This window comes from Dama dama, chromosome 25 (genome assembly GCF_033118175.1).
Source record: "Dama dama isolate Ldn47 chromosome 25, ASM3311817v1, whole genome shotgun sequence".
Classification (NCBI taxonomy): domain Eukaryota; kingdom Metazoa; phylum Chordata; class Mammalia; order Artiodactyla; family Cervidae; genus Dama; species Dama dama.
The window spans coordinates 17,064,058-17,079,432 of NC_083705.1; the positions used below are offsets into that span (position 1 = coordinate 17,064,058).

At 32.7% G+C, this 15,375-nt stretch overlaps 1 protein-coding gene across 3 annotated transcripts in view; it reads right to left on the minus strand.

Annotated features, from left to right (window-relative positions):
• Positions 1 to 1,253: 1,253 nt before the first annotated feature.
• Positions 1,254 to 15,375, minus strand: part of TNPO1 (transportin 1) — an 89,139-nt gene continuing 75,017 nt past the window's right edge. For all 3 annotated transcript variants that reach the window (XM_061129567.1, XM_061129568.1, XM_061129569.1), the window contains exons 20-25: positions 15,105 to 15,200; positions 12,219 to 12,294; positions 11,245 to 11,344; positions 9,188 to 9,262; positions 8,001 to 8,143; positions 1,254 to 6,928 (exon numbers count right to left, since the gene is read on the minus strand). In XM_061129567.1, the coding sequence (XP_060985550.1) occupies positions 8,036 to 8,143; positions 9,188 to 9,262; positions 11,245 to 11,344; positions 12,219 to 12,294; positions 15,105 to 15,200 (455 nt within the window). In that variant the 3' untranslated portion in view covers positions 1,254 to 6,928; positions 8,001 to 8,035. The remainder of the gene's footprint in view (positions 6,929 to 8,000; positions 8,144 to 9,187; positions 9,263 to 11,244; positions 11,345 to 12,218; positions 12,295 to 15,104; positions 15,201 to 15,375) is intronic.

The following is a 15,375-nucleotide window of genomic DNA, read 5'->3' on the forward strand; positions in this document are numbered from 1 at the left end:
TAGTGTAAGAATTTTCTGGTATTATGTTTCCCAATGATTTAGAAATTGAGTTGAATTTCTAAACTGTAATTTGCAAATTGTGTTGAACACTGGAGATCTATGAGGATGGTTCAGCAGGTTCTTTTACATCAGGTCAGCACAAGATTCTGAGATTAAGGACAAGAGGGCAGCTTCTGCGCTCACCAGAGCAGGAAGAAAGTCCAAGCTCAGAGCTGTGAGGTTCACCTGCTACTTTTCCAATCATTCCTAAAGAATCACATGTAATGCAAATGACTGGAGTCAGGCTGCTAACAAACTCATTACAAGATAAAAAACACCCATCTGTAACAGTAAGTATAAAGTGAAAACACCTTAAAAGTTGTACTTTAGTTTCATTACAATGTTAAAGATTTACAAAAGATTTTTAGATTCAGGCACATTTTAAGACCGTAGCAGCCAATCAGAATCATGGAAAACTTAAGGATTAGTCTGGTTTTAGCTTCTTCCACAACCTAAGTCCTGGAATCTTTCTTGATGTTTTAGAACAGCATGATAGCCAGATGTCATTCCCTCCCCCTCTTCTCCAACACAAGTAAGGTATCTCAATGTTTCCATGTACAGGTAACAAAAGGAAAAAAAAAAAATCCCAAGTCTCATTTCTCTTTTTCTGGGTTGCACTCATCTAACCTCAGGCACTTTGCTTGCTCTAAATCTAAAAAACAGAAAAAAAAAAGCACTTGACAGTTATGAACACATTTCCTCTGAAATATATTTTTAATTAATAACATGCAACTGTAATAACAAGTCACAACCTTAAGAGGAAACTACTGCTTTTGTAAATATTAATTTCCAAAATTACAAGTCTTTTTTTTCTGGAGGATGACCAGAAAGCCTAAATAGGCCACACATTCATACACATTCATGCAATCTATCCTTTTCAATGTTTTATTCACGACTTCACTTAGTTTTCTTTTTTTTTGCAGAAAAAGAAACTTTTCCTCCCCCCTCTGGAAGCTGAACCTAGAATCAACTCTGTAGAAATACATCAATAATAGAAGTTAAATGTGAGGAAAATAGTTTTACTACACTATATAACTAATACTCAGTTTAAAAAAATAGATGGTGTCAAACAAGTGTATTAAAGTGTAAGCTAAAAAAAAAAAGGCCCCTCAAAACAAAAAACAAGGAACACAAGACCTATCTGGACCCAAAATGGGGGGAGGAGTGGGGGAAGAAAGCTCATTTCCTGTCATTAAAAATCAGAGTGAAACATCTATAGTTAAACAACTTTATTAACATAGTCAAGCAGTGATTAACATTCACATCTATTATGTCACATCATACAAATGTAAATACAAAATTACTACAGTACAATATATATTCTCTGCATGATCCAAAATATTTGGTGGCCCCAAAAAACTCTCTTTAAAATTCAGCAGCTTATCAAAAATTAAAACCGTATTCTATTTAAAATGAAGATCTGTTAGCACAGAGTTTGACTTCAAGAAATATCAATTTAGTACAGTTTGAGAAGTTGCAGGAGGATATGTTTGAAGGACACATTCTAACATAGTGTGGCAGGTACAAGAAACATCAGATTTAAAGCTTTTAAGCATAACTCATACAACCTAAGTTGTCAGCAGAAAGATCCAGTTATTTATAACTAAAGCTATAACTACTAAATTATTGCACCCAATATTAACATGAATATTAAGTGTAAAACTGTTTTATAATATGAAGTCATTAACCACGTTTAAACATCTTCTCACAGATGATAATCTATTAAGTAAAATTACTTACACAGTATTGTCTTATTATTATCTCCATAAAACTCATCCAATCTTAATTTGGTTATATATCCACAGAGGAACAATGAGGCAATATGGGGATAGAACAGCAGAACCCCCTTATGAGGCTGGTATTGGGAAGGAAATCAACACTGCCTTATAGGCTAACCATGTTATAGTAAGCTTTTAGGAAGATAGTTGGACTTGCAAAATAGCTAATTGTGAAAAATACCAAGCCATCTTCAAGGGGATTCTATGGTAGATGAACAAAAATAGTAATAAAAGGGAAAAATCCTATTTTCCTAGTTAGTGATATAATGCTTGGCAAATAGATTTGGTTTGATTTTAAAACATACAAGAGGTGAAAAAAACAATCACCACTTTAACTTCCCTCAAAATCATGCACACATAAAAAAAAAAATAAAAACAATACATTCTGGGATACAAATCACAACAAACATGTATACCTTAAAATTTAAATGTATACCTTAAAAATTAATAAGCATAATAATTAGGCATAAAGAATCCCTCACATATAATACCAATGGGGGAAGATCTATGTAAGACTGAAAAAATTAGTCACAAGTCACCTGCAAAGTGTACAAGTGAAAGAAAATTTTAAATAAAACTGAATTTTTAAGAGGCATTAGAAACATCTCTATATTTAATACAGTATGACTAAGTACTAAGTATATAATGCATTTGCATGGTATTACTAGATAATATTGTTAAACAGCTCTTTATTGATCTGACTTATATTCTAGATTATTTTAGGCCCTTAATCTGAAGACCATAGTTTGCGTCAAGATTTCAATGCCTACATTTCAGTAACAGTACTAGTAGTGACTGTTAAAGTGTTTTCCCCCTTGTATTACTTGCAAAAATAATGAGCGAAGCTGTGTGTAGTTTAAAGAACTACTAAAGAAAGGATTTAAATTGCAGTTATGCATGATACACTCTTCTCTTGGGAAGAATGTTTTTGCACCGTTATCTGTTAATACATTCAATATGAATAATATAGATGAACTATATGGAGCAAAAAAACCTACTTTTTTCTTTATGGCAAAGGATTGAAGTTAAATTTAGACTAAAAGATTTAAGACAGAATTAGTTTAGTTCTGGCATTTCAGCTATATGCAGGGTAATTTAATACATGACAGAAAATTTTCCACTCTACTATCTTAAAAAGAGTTTGGAGAAAAGGAGAACCAAACTGAATTCACTTTCAAAGTAAACCTGCATGCCAAAGGGCTCGCCAGGAAGGACTTACACCGCCATGGTCTGCTAGACTAATTAGAAAATCAGACTAAATGGAAAGATTCTTCATGAAATACACTAAAAAAACAAAAACAAAGAATGTAAGTATGATGACCCTTTATAAGCATATGTCACCAAAGAAAGAAGGATACAAGAGTATTCACCTGAGATAAAACTTGTATCTGAATATTTTATAACTGAGTAGACAAAGCATTTCAATAGAGGAAAGTCAGTTGAGATTATTTTAAAATATACATCTGATCCTATTTTACAATATATGCAATTTAAGCAATTCAGATCAATGAAAAAGTCTTAACAAAAAAATCACAGTGTTTATCAATATGTTAATTACAAAATGTATGCTACTTATTTTGTTTTTAAGATGTAATGGCTTGGTTAAGTGTTTTAAAATCTATTCTGAAATCTAACTTGCGTCACAAAATCAAGTAGCAATAATGTAAAGCATCAGAACTGGCTCTTAAAGATTATTTACATGTTGATTATTTGGAAAATAACCAACCAAAATATAAAAAAGTGTGATTTTTTTTTACACAGTATGAAGTTATTAAAGAGATTAGACAATACAAAAAGCAAAGTTCTTTCCTGAATAAATGAATATCTGTGGCACTAGGTTCACTTACTAATGGACTGTAACATGGAACTGCCAAACATGCATTTAAACTATATTAAATACACTTTCTGTTTCCAACTTAGGTTGATCAGCAGCTTTTGTTCTGTTAGAATCCTTCAAAGAGAGAAGCTCAAACAGGAAAAAGAAGGCATATATAAAACAGTAAACACTGACCTCCTGAGGTTCCTACAACATAAAAATATTCAAGTAGAAAATCTACATCACTTAGCAGCGGCTATTTCTGTAGTTGGGCACACTAACAGCATGTTAGTGTGGAAGGAGCAGATGAAGGAAGCCGTGCCTTAAGCATGCCAAGAGGCGAAACACTGGAATGTAACAAGGACAAACTCACAATCTCATAGACATTCAGTCAACATTCAGAACTATTAAGACTACACCACAAGAATTAAGTTGCTTTATATATATATATATATATATATATCCCATGATGTATTAAGTTTTATCAGAATAAATGCTAAATCAGAGCTTACCTCAAAAGATAACTTAAATGGCTTCTGCAAATTCCTATGTTATACTATGTATCTGAAATACAATTAGGAAGAAACTATAACCTCAAGGTGGGGGAAAAAACCCCAAAACCCCAACCCCATCTCAGGTTGCAGTCTATTTATTTATATGTTGTATTTTTAAATTAAATTTCCTTTTAATTTAAAAACACACTGACTACAAAAAAGGGGCACGACTTGTTACATATCTAATTAGAAATTAATTTTTCCACTCAATAGGTAACAATAATGCTTTTCAGTCAATAGAGAATTGTCAATCACAGGTCCAGATAACTTTATTGAAGACTGTTTTTGTATGTTTTAAAAGAGTTCTTGAGAATTTTGTCTTTTCTCTCAATTTAAAATCTTTACTACTTATTCCAGAATATTAAAATATCTCCCATATTAAAAAGTTTTGGAGAACTACAGATCACTAGAAGTTGAGGATAAAATAGCTACCCTAATCAGGTTTTAAACACTAACTAGGAAGCATATTCTGAGCTCCCAATGAGGCATCGGTACTAGAAAGCAAAATGCTACATACCCTTTGGATCCAACTTACGATTAAAAACAACTGGACACTGAAAATATGATTTAATTTCAGGCTCTACAGACTGAAATTTGCAAAGCCAAAGTAGAGAAAAGAAGGTGAAAGAACATGTTAAAAAAAATACATACACACACACAACAAAAACCTTTCTGCATGCTACCATGCATTTGAATTTTTTTGAAACGGTATTTATAAATTCACACGCATACAGCTCAAACTTCAGTGCAATGGCTGTATCATTCAACACCTTTAGAGGAATAGAACCATGCAAAGAGGAGCAACTGCTTACAAAAATGGTTATTCAGTATTTATTCTGCAATGCAAAGGTGACAAACTAAAATATAAAAAGGTTGTTATGGCTTAACATTTCTGTTGCAGATTAAATATGCAGCATTGAAAAATGGAAAGGTGTGGCTTCATCTCTGACCAGCAGAGTTAAAAAGAAAAATCTCTCCATTTTCCTTCATCATCATGGGATACACTGTTCAGGCAATCCAAATTAATAAAGACTTGCACTTCCATATGGACACAAGATCAAGTGTACCAGTTAGGTTTTCACATTCACAGTATATAAGAAAATACACATGGAAGGAAAAGTAAAGGGTTAACTTAACAAGGATTTATTCACAGGAATACATGTAAGTAGAGAAAAATAACAGAAAAGCTAAACAAATGAAATGAAGAGGATCCAAACCAACTTTCACTCTGTAGCTTTTTACTTGCACCCCGTGTGCATGTATCTAGGGCACAGAGGGCCACCAACATGCGCCAATACAGTGTAGGAACCCTGCATTACATCCATTAACTTAAACATATCTTTAAGATCATGCTTTGAACAAAAAAAGAAAGCTTAGAAGGCAATGTTGAGTGGGAATAAACATTGAAATATAGCGATCATGTCTTCAACTTCTACAATTGTCCTTATGTGCCAACTAACATTTATGCAGCCTCTTACAGATCTTTTACCATGTAATTTAAGTTTTAGAGAAGTTTTGATAAAATCACTAGTAGTATATAACCATGCAGAAAGCACATCACACTGACAGCACAGAGGCAAAGATTTTGCACAGGTTTATCAGCTTTCCACATTGTGCAGGTTACACACGATACAATACCAACCTTATTCCTAACAGATCCTAAAAAGATTATTTCAAGGCCTAGCTGTAAACTACAGTACTTTATATCTATATTCTTAATAAAAATAAAATTCACAAATCTTAAAAAGGAATTTTAAATGCAGGGCTATATTGAATCGGTAAACTGCAACACAAACTGGCGCAACAGAGGTAACTGAATACCAATCTCACTCTATGTGATGCAAGCATGCTACTTTCCCACTAATTTAAAGTACTTTCAATCACTATGAGCCAGAACGCATGCCTGAACCTTAAACTGCACTTTAAAAAGAACAATATCTTGGCCTAGAAATTAAATCTAATGATGTACAACCATCAAATTATATCCACTACGTTAATGTCTTAATGAAAAATCAAGATGTCAATCTTTAGTTCGATATGTCCAGCCCCATTTATTTCTCCCTCCCTGCCCACCCCACGAGGGTAAAAGGAGTGACTCATTTGGCATTTCACAGGGTGCTTCATTGTTTAAATTTGTTTTGTTTTATTTCCAACTTTTTGGGGTACCTTAAATTGTAACTTCCAAGAACCTGCTTCTACTATGGGTAGGCAAGCTGATTTTAACTCTATTAGCTTTCATTTGTGTAGTTCTTCATCAGCATGCAAAAACAAGGCCCCATCATGTGGGAAATTTTATAAAACTTTTTAAATTAAAAAAAACAAAAACAAAAAAAAACCCTTTACTGTTTCTAATCCCCAGTCTCAGGTTTCCTTTATTGTGCGCTATAGAATTTCTCTTCTTTCTTATCCCTATGCATCATTTATATGGTTCTTGTTTTGGTACAATTCCCCATAATATTCCAGAATGTACTGTTTTGTGAGTAGATAGGTTTGGTTTTTTTTTGCTTCTTCACATCCAGTGCAGTGTTGTAATTGGAGACAGATTTCCACCCACAAAGGCTCCAGATGTTAAAACGTTTCCCAACATCGACTTAATACAGTGACGGCAACACCTCCCTCCCGCCCCTCCCAGTAGGGTTGGGATTGTACTGTATTCCCTACTGGTTTACCCTTCCCCCCTGTAAAGGGTAACATTTTCCCTGGGTGCAGAGGCTCCCTCACAGTCTCCAAGACTGAAGGACCTGTAAGAAAACAAAACAATTTTATACTTAAACAAAATTGTTTCTTTTATAAGACCAGTGGAACATAAAATTAATCAAGTAACAATACGATCTCTAAAGAACATGAAAAACTGGACAAATTGCCCATGATCATGCTAGCCAGTGAAGCCACGTTGCTTCCTTCTCCTATGGCTCTCAAGTGTCTCTTGCATCAGATACAGAAAGTGATATCAGGCACAGAGAGGCGTGCAGAACTTTAAACAGATAAAATACGGCTTGTAGGGTGATATGGGTCTAATTCTTTATCCCTATGTGTACAATGGATCTCAATGGGAGCTGTTATTCTTGAATTAAAACATCATCACCCATATTTCTAATATTTATAAAAGAGCCAACTTAGTGCGTGAGGCAACATACTAAGTCCTGGCACCACATATAGCACAGTATTTAATCCTCAAAATAACCTAATGAGGGAACTAAGGCTAAAATACCAGAATTGTTAGTTTGACTTAGGTCAGAAACACTCGAAGAACAAGAGTCCAGGTGGACTTACCTCTTTACTACCCCAAATCAAAAACGAATCTCTCAAACAAACAAACTGTGTGCTGGGCACAAGGTGGGGACTCAATAAAATATGAAGAATAAATATTGAATAATTATTTTTACTGAGACCAAATTGAGCTCCAGTTCTACTTGAGTTTTCCCTAAAGCTCACAACACAGAAAGCTCTTGATATATAAAAGACTATATTTAAAACTAAAACCATCTCTACCCTGCCAGTGAATGTTGGTGATCTCTTAAAGGGCAAAAATTAAGAAAAGGACAGGTTGAAATTTAACTAGCATACCAACTTGGATTTCCTTCTAAGAGGATTCAAAGTGGAATCATGCATTTTATCTTGCTTTGCTGGCTCATAAATAAATAAATAAATAAATCTGTAGGCTTCACATAAGTAAATTTTAAGTCAAATATAAGACTCTTTTACTCAACCTCTGTGGAAAACAAACAGCTTTTATTCTCTTCAGTAGTTCTAGATTGAAGTCTTAACTTAAATTTTTCCATCCTGAAAAACTCCAAATTTCTTACAACTTACCCCTAATTTTGGGACTGCAGCTTAAGTATATGAGATTAAACACCATAAAAAGCTGCAAGACGCTCTTTTAAGGGAAGCGGGAACTGGTCAGAGAAACGCCTCCAATTTTCATCTCCAACTTGATTTTTAAATCCATGAAGGATCTGCAAAGAGTAAATCATCATTAAATAATCAGTAACAAGAGAGAAACTCGTATCTGCATAGCTTCTGAAATCAAACACTATTGATTATTCCAAAATTTTATCCATTTTAAAGTATTCTCAAACTTTGTTGAAATCTGTATCATTCCGTTGTCTTACCCAAAAGCACCTCATAGGATAGATATGAGGCACACTTTACTTTGAGAAGATTAGAATTCAGTAAGTGTCCTAGTAAAAGAAGTACTATAAGCAACTCTGCCAAAATAGTAATGAGAAGCAAGCATAAAGGTATAGAATTCACCCAAGGGATTAAAATTTTTATGCCATATTTTCAAACTGAAAATATACAAAGCTTTGGGTTCATGGCTGCAACTATATAGTTCACTATTGAGGGGTGACTAGAATTAACCCAAGGGGACATTACTGAAACAGACAGGTTTAATCCTTGTTATGACTACTAAGACTGACTTTGTTCAACAGATCATATTATACTCCAATCTTAGTCAGTCATTTTTGAAAATATATGCTATTTTGTACGGGCCTCCCTGGTGGCTCAGATGCTAAGGAATCTGCCTGCAACGCAAGAGACCGAGGTTTGATCTCTGGGTTGGGAAGATCCCCTGGAGAAGAGAATGGCAACCCACTCCAGTATTCCTGAAGAATTCCATGGACAGAGGAGCCTGGCAAGGGTACAGGTTGCAAAGGGTCAGACACAACCAGGCAACTAACAAACTACTTATTTAGTGTAGTTGGGATAATGGGTCTACATGAAACAGTGGTACTGCTTGAGAAAATATTTTAGAAGTATGTGCTCTATTGATACAAAGTCACTACAAGTGACTTGTATATACAAAAGTCACTACAAGTGACTTGATATACAAAGTATATCAAGAAAAGAAAGTCAATTTCTTTACCAAGACAAAGGTTACACAGTCTACCAATATTGACTCAAAGAGTCTCAGTGTCATATGAAATAAAAACATAATTTACTTCCCAACTAGGACTGCAACAGTTACAAGATATGCATCATAAAGACTTTTTAGTTACCTTACAGAACATGTCTCTCAGATCATCTTTTGGATTAATCCATGATGCAACAGCATCACAAAAAAATATAAAATCCTGTAACAAGCAAGAAATACATCTTATATTGATTCTTTTTTGTCAAATACGAACACAACAAAAGACATATGTAAACCTCAGAATATATATACCAAGAGAATCCTACGTAAAAAGAAAGGAAATTTTAACAGCTATGATAAGGAATTGTAAGTGATTTCTTAATGGTTGTCCTAAGACTCCACCTTATCAAGGAATCTCTAACTCATACCGTTTATATTAGAATTTAGTGCCCTCCTGTATTTCATTTTACATTACAGAACAAAACCCCAGTCTAGTAAATGTAGAGCATCAGCAAAAGACTGAAAGCATCAAATAAGCACTAGTTCAAAACCTTCATTTATAGAATTAGAGAATCCTATAAATTCAGTAATTTTACAGTTTTGATTGGCTGAGAAATAATTTTAAGCTAGTTAAATATAAATCAAATAAATTTGATTTAAAGTATATGAAAATTAATAGGCCTAAATTTCAAGATCCATCTTCAGGCAGAAATGTAAATGAAATGACCATTAAGTTAGAACAAAAATTAGTTACTAATAGCACCTAATCCAACTCAACTCAGACAAACAAGAAAACTCCCAATGCTCAGACTGTTATTTAAAAGACAATCAGGTTATTATGACTAAGAGAACAAGATGATAATAGGTATATACTTGAAATACTTCACTTAAGTATTTTTCAGTCTCAACTATCTTACTGAAACAGTTCAACATACAAAATATTGCCGACGGTGTGAGATGTCGACTACTTCAAATTTTACTATTAAATTCAAAGAACCTCATTAACTCCAAAATTCACTAATACTAAAATATACACATAAAACACATATTCAGGCAAATAAAATGCATGTGTCTAAAATTTATGGTTTATTCAAATTATGATTCCTATGTCTTCCCAATATTGAAAGCCAATGTTAAAAATTTAAAGTATATAATCATGCAAAATTTGTAATTGGTAGTGATTTCATGACTACACACGTGTTACTTTCATGTTCCTAAATGTTAATTCAAAAAGCAAAACAACAACAAAAAATCCCTATAGGAAGATGCTCCTTCTTAATATGGTATATACTACGTATCAGATACCTCTAAAACATATTTAAAGTGACAAAAAGTTCTTAAGCATTGGGGAAAAACCAAGAAACTCAATGCTTTTGCAGCTAGTGAAATTAGCTAAAAGATTTTAGTTTTCAGTTCTTCTATGTGTACGTGGTTCAATGCCTATTTTCTACACACCAGGTAAAAAATGTTCAAAGCACCAATCTCTTAAAAGTGAAAGGTTTTCTTGAAAATCCTTCTTACACTTTCTTTTCCTTACAATTTGTATCTGTTGAGGAACGTGGGGCATTTAACCTAAAGCCCACAGCCTGTATTTTGTTGATTTCACACATCTGGTGTCAATCAACATGTTCCTTTACATTTTATGTGTAAGTTGGATCCAGAGGTTTGATCAGATTCACGTTTGGTATTGTTGCCAAATAATTCTTTAAATGCTAAAGATGTCTAAATATAATCTGAACTAGTACAGGAAACAAAATAAGGATAATAAATCAAAGTTAAAGCATCTATAATGGTTAACCCATTACTCTATTTTATTTACTAAGTAAGAGAAAGAGTATCCTACTATTTAATTATTCTCTTAAGTATAGAGAGCCTCAAACTCAGGAAATTTACATTCACTGCTTTAGGAAGCATTTACAAAGTAAATAAATGAGATCTAAATGTGGAGGAAAGAAGCTTTGGCTTAATTCAGGTCAAGAATAATAACTTTTATTCTTCCAATCTGTTGTTATTATAAGCCACGACAGAAAAAAAGATTTAGAAAATAAAAATAGATATTATCAATTCAAGGTATTAGGAAATATGCATTGAAAACACATGTATCTTCTGTAAAAATAGGTAATATTTTCATAATTATAGCTTAAAAATACCTCCCCTCCTTTAAAGTTTAATAATTCAGAACATTAAAAATTAAAATCTTACTTGGATTACTCCACTGGGATTCACACTGATCATGGTACAAATCCCACGAAATGCTGAATCCTTTTCCTCATTGTCCCTTATGTTTCTCAGAGAGGTGCACCTATTAAATTATAGAATTGAGTTTAGCATTTAAGTAAAAAGTAGGTTTAACTACAATTCTAATGGACAGTATTTAATGGAATAAGCACCAAAGTAGAGATAATGTTTATATTCAAAGAATTTTCATAAAGCTTAAGCTTCTCATACTATGTTAGGCCCATCTAATCTCAATACAGTGAAAACCTTGAAATTCACAATTCTTACCAATAGATTGCATCTAAGTAATAACAACTGATTTTAATCTTCCATTTACACTATTAATTAGCTTGAGCCAAGAGTAAATTATCAATTTTTAACACTGTATTATGACTTGTATTCCATTAAACACTACTAAAAATGACTTGAATTGAAAGACTGTCAATTGAAAGAAGCAGAACATAGGATATACTGCCACAATAGAAACTATTACTATACAACTTATGGTGTAGATGTTTAATTTTTACATTAACAAGCAAATAAGATTTTTATACATAACAAATTTAAACATGTATTTCTTAATGCAATCCAAATTTTCAAATTAATTCTAAAAAGGAAACAATGCAGAAACCTAAAATTTATAGAATTTGCATGCATCTTTATTTTACTGGTGGATATTTAAATGCTTTTTATGTATAATCAAGCTTTTTAACACAGCAAGCATGTGACAATCTTATCCCATGCATCAATTAGTCGTTAGCCACAACATAAAATAAATATACATGACGATGCTACTGAAAACCTCACAAACCCGATAGGACAAGATTAGTCACATGGTTGGCAATGATTAAGGATTGTGATTTTTGTAACCAACTGAAAATATATCTAAAAGTGAGATAGAAAGAGAAAGAAAGAGTGAAGAAAAATGAATTAAAAAAAAAAGATTGAATAATACACACCAGGGTCTTATAAACTGCTGTAGCATGGGGGCCACCTCTTGAGGACAAACGTAACCAAGACGACCAATTGTTATTGCTAAGGTAACGCAATCACGGTTATACACCACCAAACGCCAACCAAGACATGAGCAAATGAGGGGGAAGGAGAAAAAATAAAGAAAAAACAACAAATAACTCAGAAACAGAAACCAACAGAATTTGTGTATGATAATAAACATAAGATTTCACCAGTGCTGTTTATTACCACCCCCTATAATAAGGGGCAGCAACATATATGGCATACTCTTGGAAAAAGAAAAACAAAAGGAATTAAAAAAACTTTAAAGATTGAGAGAACACCAAAAACCATGATGAACTGCTTTTCTCGCTCAATCAAGTGTTAAAAGATATTCTGTTAATAAAAACGATGAGCGGATTCAATAGATATAGATAGATTCTTCCTTCAAAATCAGTTAAAATTCCAGAGTTTAATAATGAAATGTAGCCCCCCCCCGCCAAGAAGTAACAGTAAATGTAAATGATTACATTTCTGAATTGTCTGCTCAAACATACTTCTCAGAAGTTAAAATCTTTCTCACTTCTTCATACTGCTTTTTAAAAGTGATTTTTATTCTTTGCAATTATCTAGGAATTTAATCAAAATTTTGGTATATTTTTTGTTTGTTTGCCAACATTTCCAAAATAAACCAGTGGACCATTTGTTGCCTAACATCAAAATCAACTATCATATTTTAGGTGTTATGGTACATACTGAATAAAAGGATTGGAAAATTGCTGTGCTATGTCAAAAATCCCATTCCAAAAAAACCTCTGATGGTGATAATAATTCTAATTTCAAACCCTATTTGACAAAAAGAAAATTTAGTCCACTATAATGGCATGTGATATGTGGCCCAAAGGAACAAATATTCTGTCCTTGCTATGAAATGCACAGCACAAAATGATAGATAATAAAGCACATGATTACATGCTAATATTTTATTTTTAAAAATCGGAAGTGGGAATCAAATATAAATTCACCATCAAAACTTAGTTAAGTTCTTAAACTTACAAAGAGCTAAAACAAGGGCAACTCAGAACTGCACTCTGCAGTTCAAAGGTACATACATATAAATACATTTATACACAATGGGAAAAAAAATACAAACAGAAAACAAACCATGAGGTGCTTTAATGGTGTTCTCTCAAAAACTTACAGGTTAACCTTTCATAAAAAAAGGGTGGGGAGGGAGTAAAGAAAAATGTTTAAGGATTACTTGAAGCAAACTACACAGATAATACTAAAATCCAGCAGATTCATATGAAGCAAGAGAAAGAAAACCTATGTTCAAAAGACACAAACTATGCAACATTCTCATTAAACAGGCAAGTATGAACAATCCAATGAAACATGCGATAAAGCAGATGATGGTCCATTGAAAAAGTTCAGTGTAGGATATACTAATTAGAAAAAAAGCAAGTAACTGCAAACACTAAGGAATTGACTTTATGAACTAATAAGACAATGGTATTAATAATTAAGTTGCTAAAATCTACAGATATTACCCACAATTTTAATAATTAATCTCTCCTCCTTTGGGTAAGGAATAAGAGAAACATTTTCTGCAGTCACTTGCGATAAGAATAATCCAGTGAATTCCAAGTATATTTCTTAATTATACAAATTCAATCCATCAACTTGAAAGGCATTATCAACTACCTTTTGATTTACTTAGGGTAGATTCATATTTAGAATATAATCTTATAAATAAAGCCAATTTGTTCGAGAAACTATATAGCAAATTCACCAGCTGATATCCCACAAGAAACTTTAATATACATTACACTCAACATTTATTTGCAGTTATGCATTCACATTTAAAAATAAATAAGAAGTTTCTTAATGTTCAACAGTAATTTTATAATGGCAAGTATTTCAAATCTGAATGTCATGTATAGGTACTGCATTCTAAAGAGATAAACACCTGACAAGATTTCATAACCATCCTACACATAGGTTTTTGTGCTTTTTAGAAGGAAAATCTAATTCACTTTAAGATACAAACAGTACCCATACAGCCAAACAGCCATATAACTGTTTCATAATTAAAAGACTTCCTTCCATACCAATAATCACATTAGGATATAATAAACTTTCTACAATTAAAAACCATAAAATTAAAATACCTTTGAGGATAAATTTATTTAGAAAAACTTATTTAAATCTTTGTCCAGTATTTTAGCAAGGCATTCATTGACTATGAATATACTACTGGAACTGTCTTAGTATATGAAGAAAAAGACATGCCTGATTGAAAACAAAATTCATACTTCAAAAAATCATTAGCAAGAAGTTAGGCAGAGCAAGAAGAAATCACCCTGCAATGTGTTCTATAGTATGGAAGGTACTCTTTAATATAAACATGCTCTCTATAAATGCAAAAGAGAAACAAGCCTTCTGAATAAAAATCCCACAAGACACTGCTCAAGTTCCCAATTTGAAGAAAAGTATACAACAAAATACAAAATACGTATGCCATTATTAACAGACTAACTACTACAATACAATCTATTTTGGGCTACATTTTTACATATTAAAAAAAAATTCTCCCCAGCTAGCAGTCACTCTGAATTAATGAAAAATTCATATAGTTATCTGAGCTGGGGTCCATTTTAGGGAATATTAAAACACTGTAGCAGAGGAAAAAGTGTTTTTTGGAAAGTTTCTGAAAACTGGCTATGGAATGAAGCTCAAACAGTTCATTTCATGACTGAGAATCCCAAACAGGCACTAATTAATAAGCTGGGTTTCTAAAGCTAGCTTTGCTTTGGTTTCTCTACGCATCTTAACTTAAAATGACAAGGCAGATTGTTCTCTTCACCGTTAACAGTTCAGTCGTATGGTACCTGTATTCTCTAACAACGTCTTTGGTGTGTTGGGTCTGTTAATGATTTCTACAAGCTGGTGCAACACCATAGGAATGTAAGGCTGCATCTCTATACCTAGATCATCCCCGAGAGAGAAAACAAAAAAAGAAACATTTCATTGTTAAAATATCAATGGAAAATATGTTGCCCCCTTTACTGTGATACGTTATGTATTTACATAGGTAAAGCTCATTAGAAAAAGGCAATTACAAAAATATTAAGTTATCTAAAAATTTTAATGTTTGTAAAT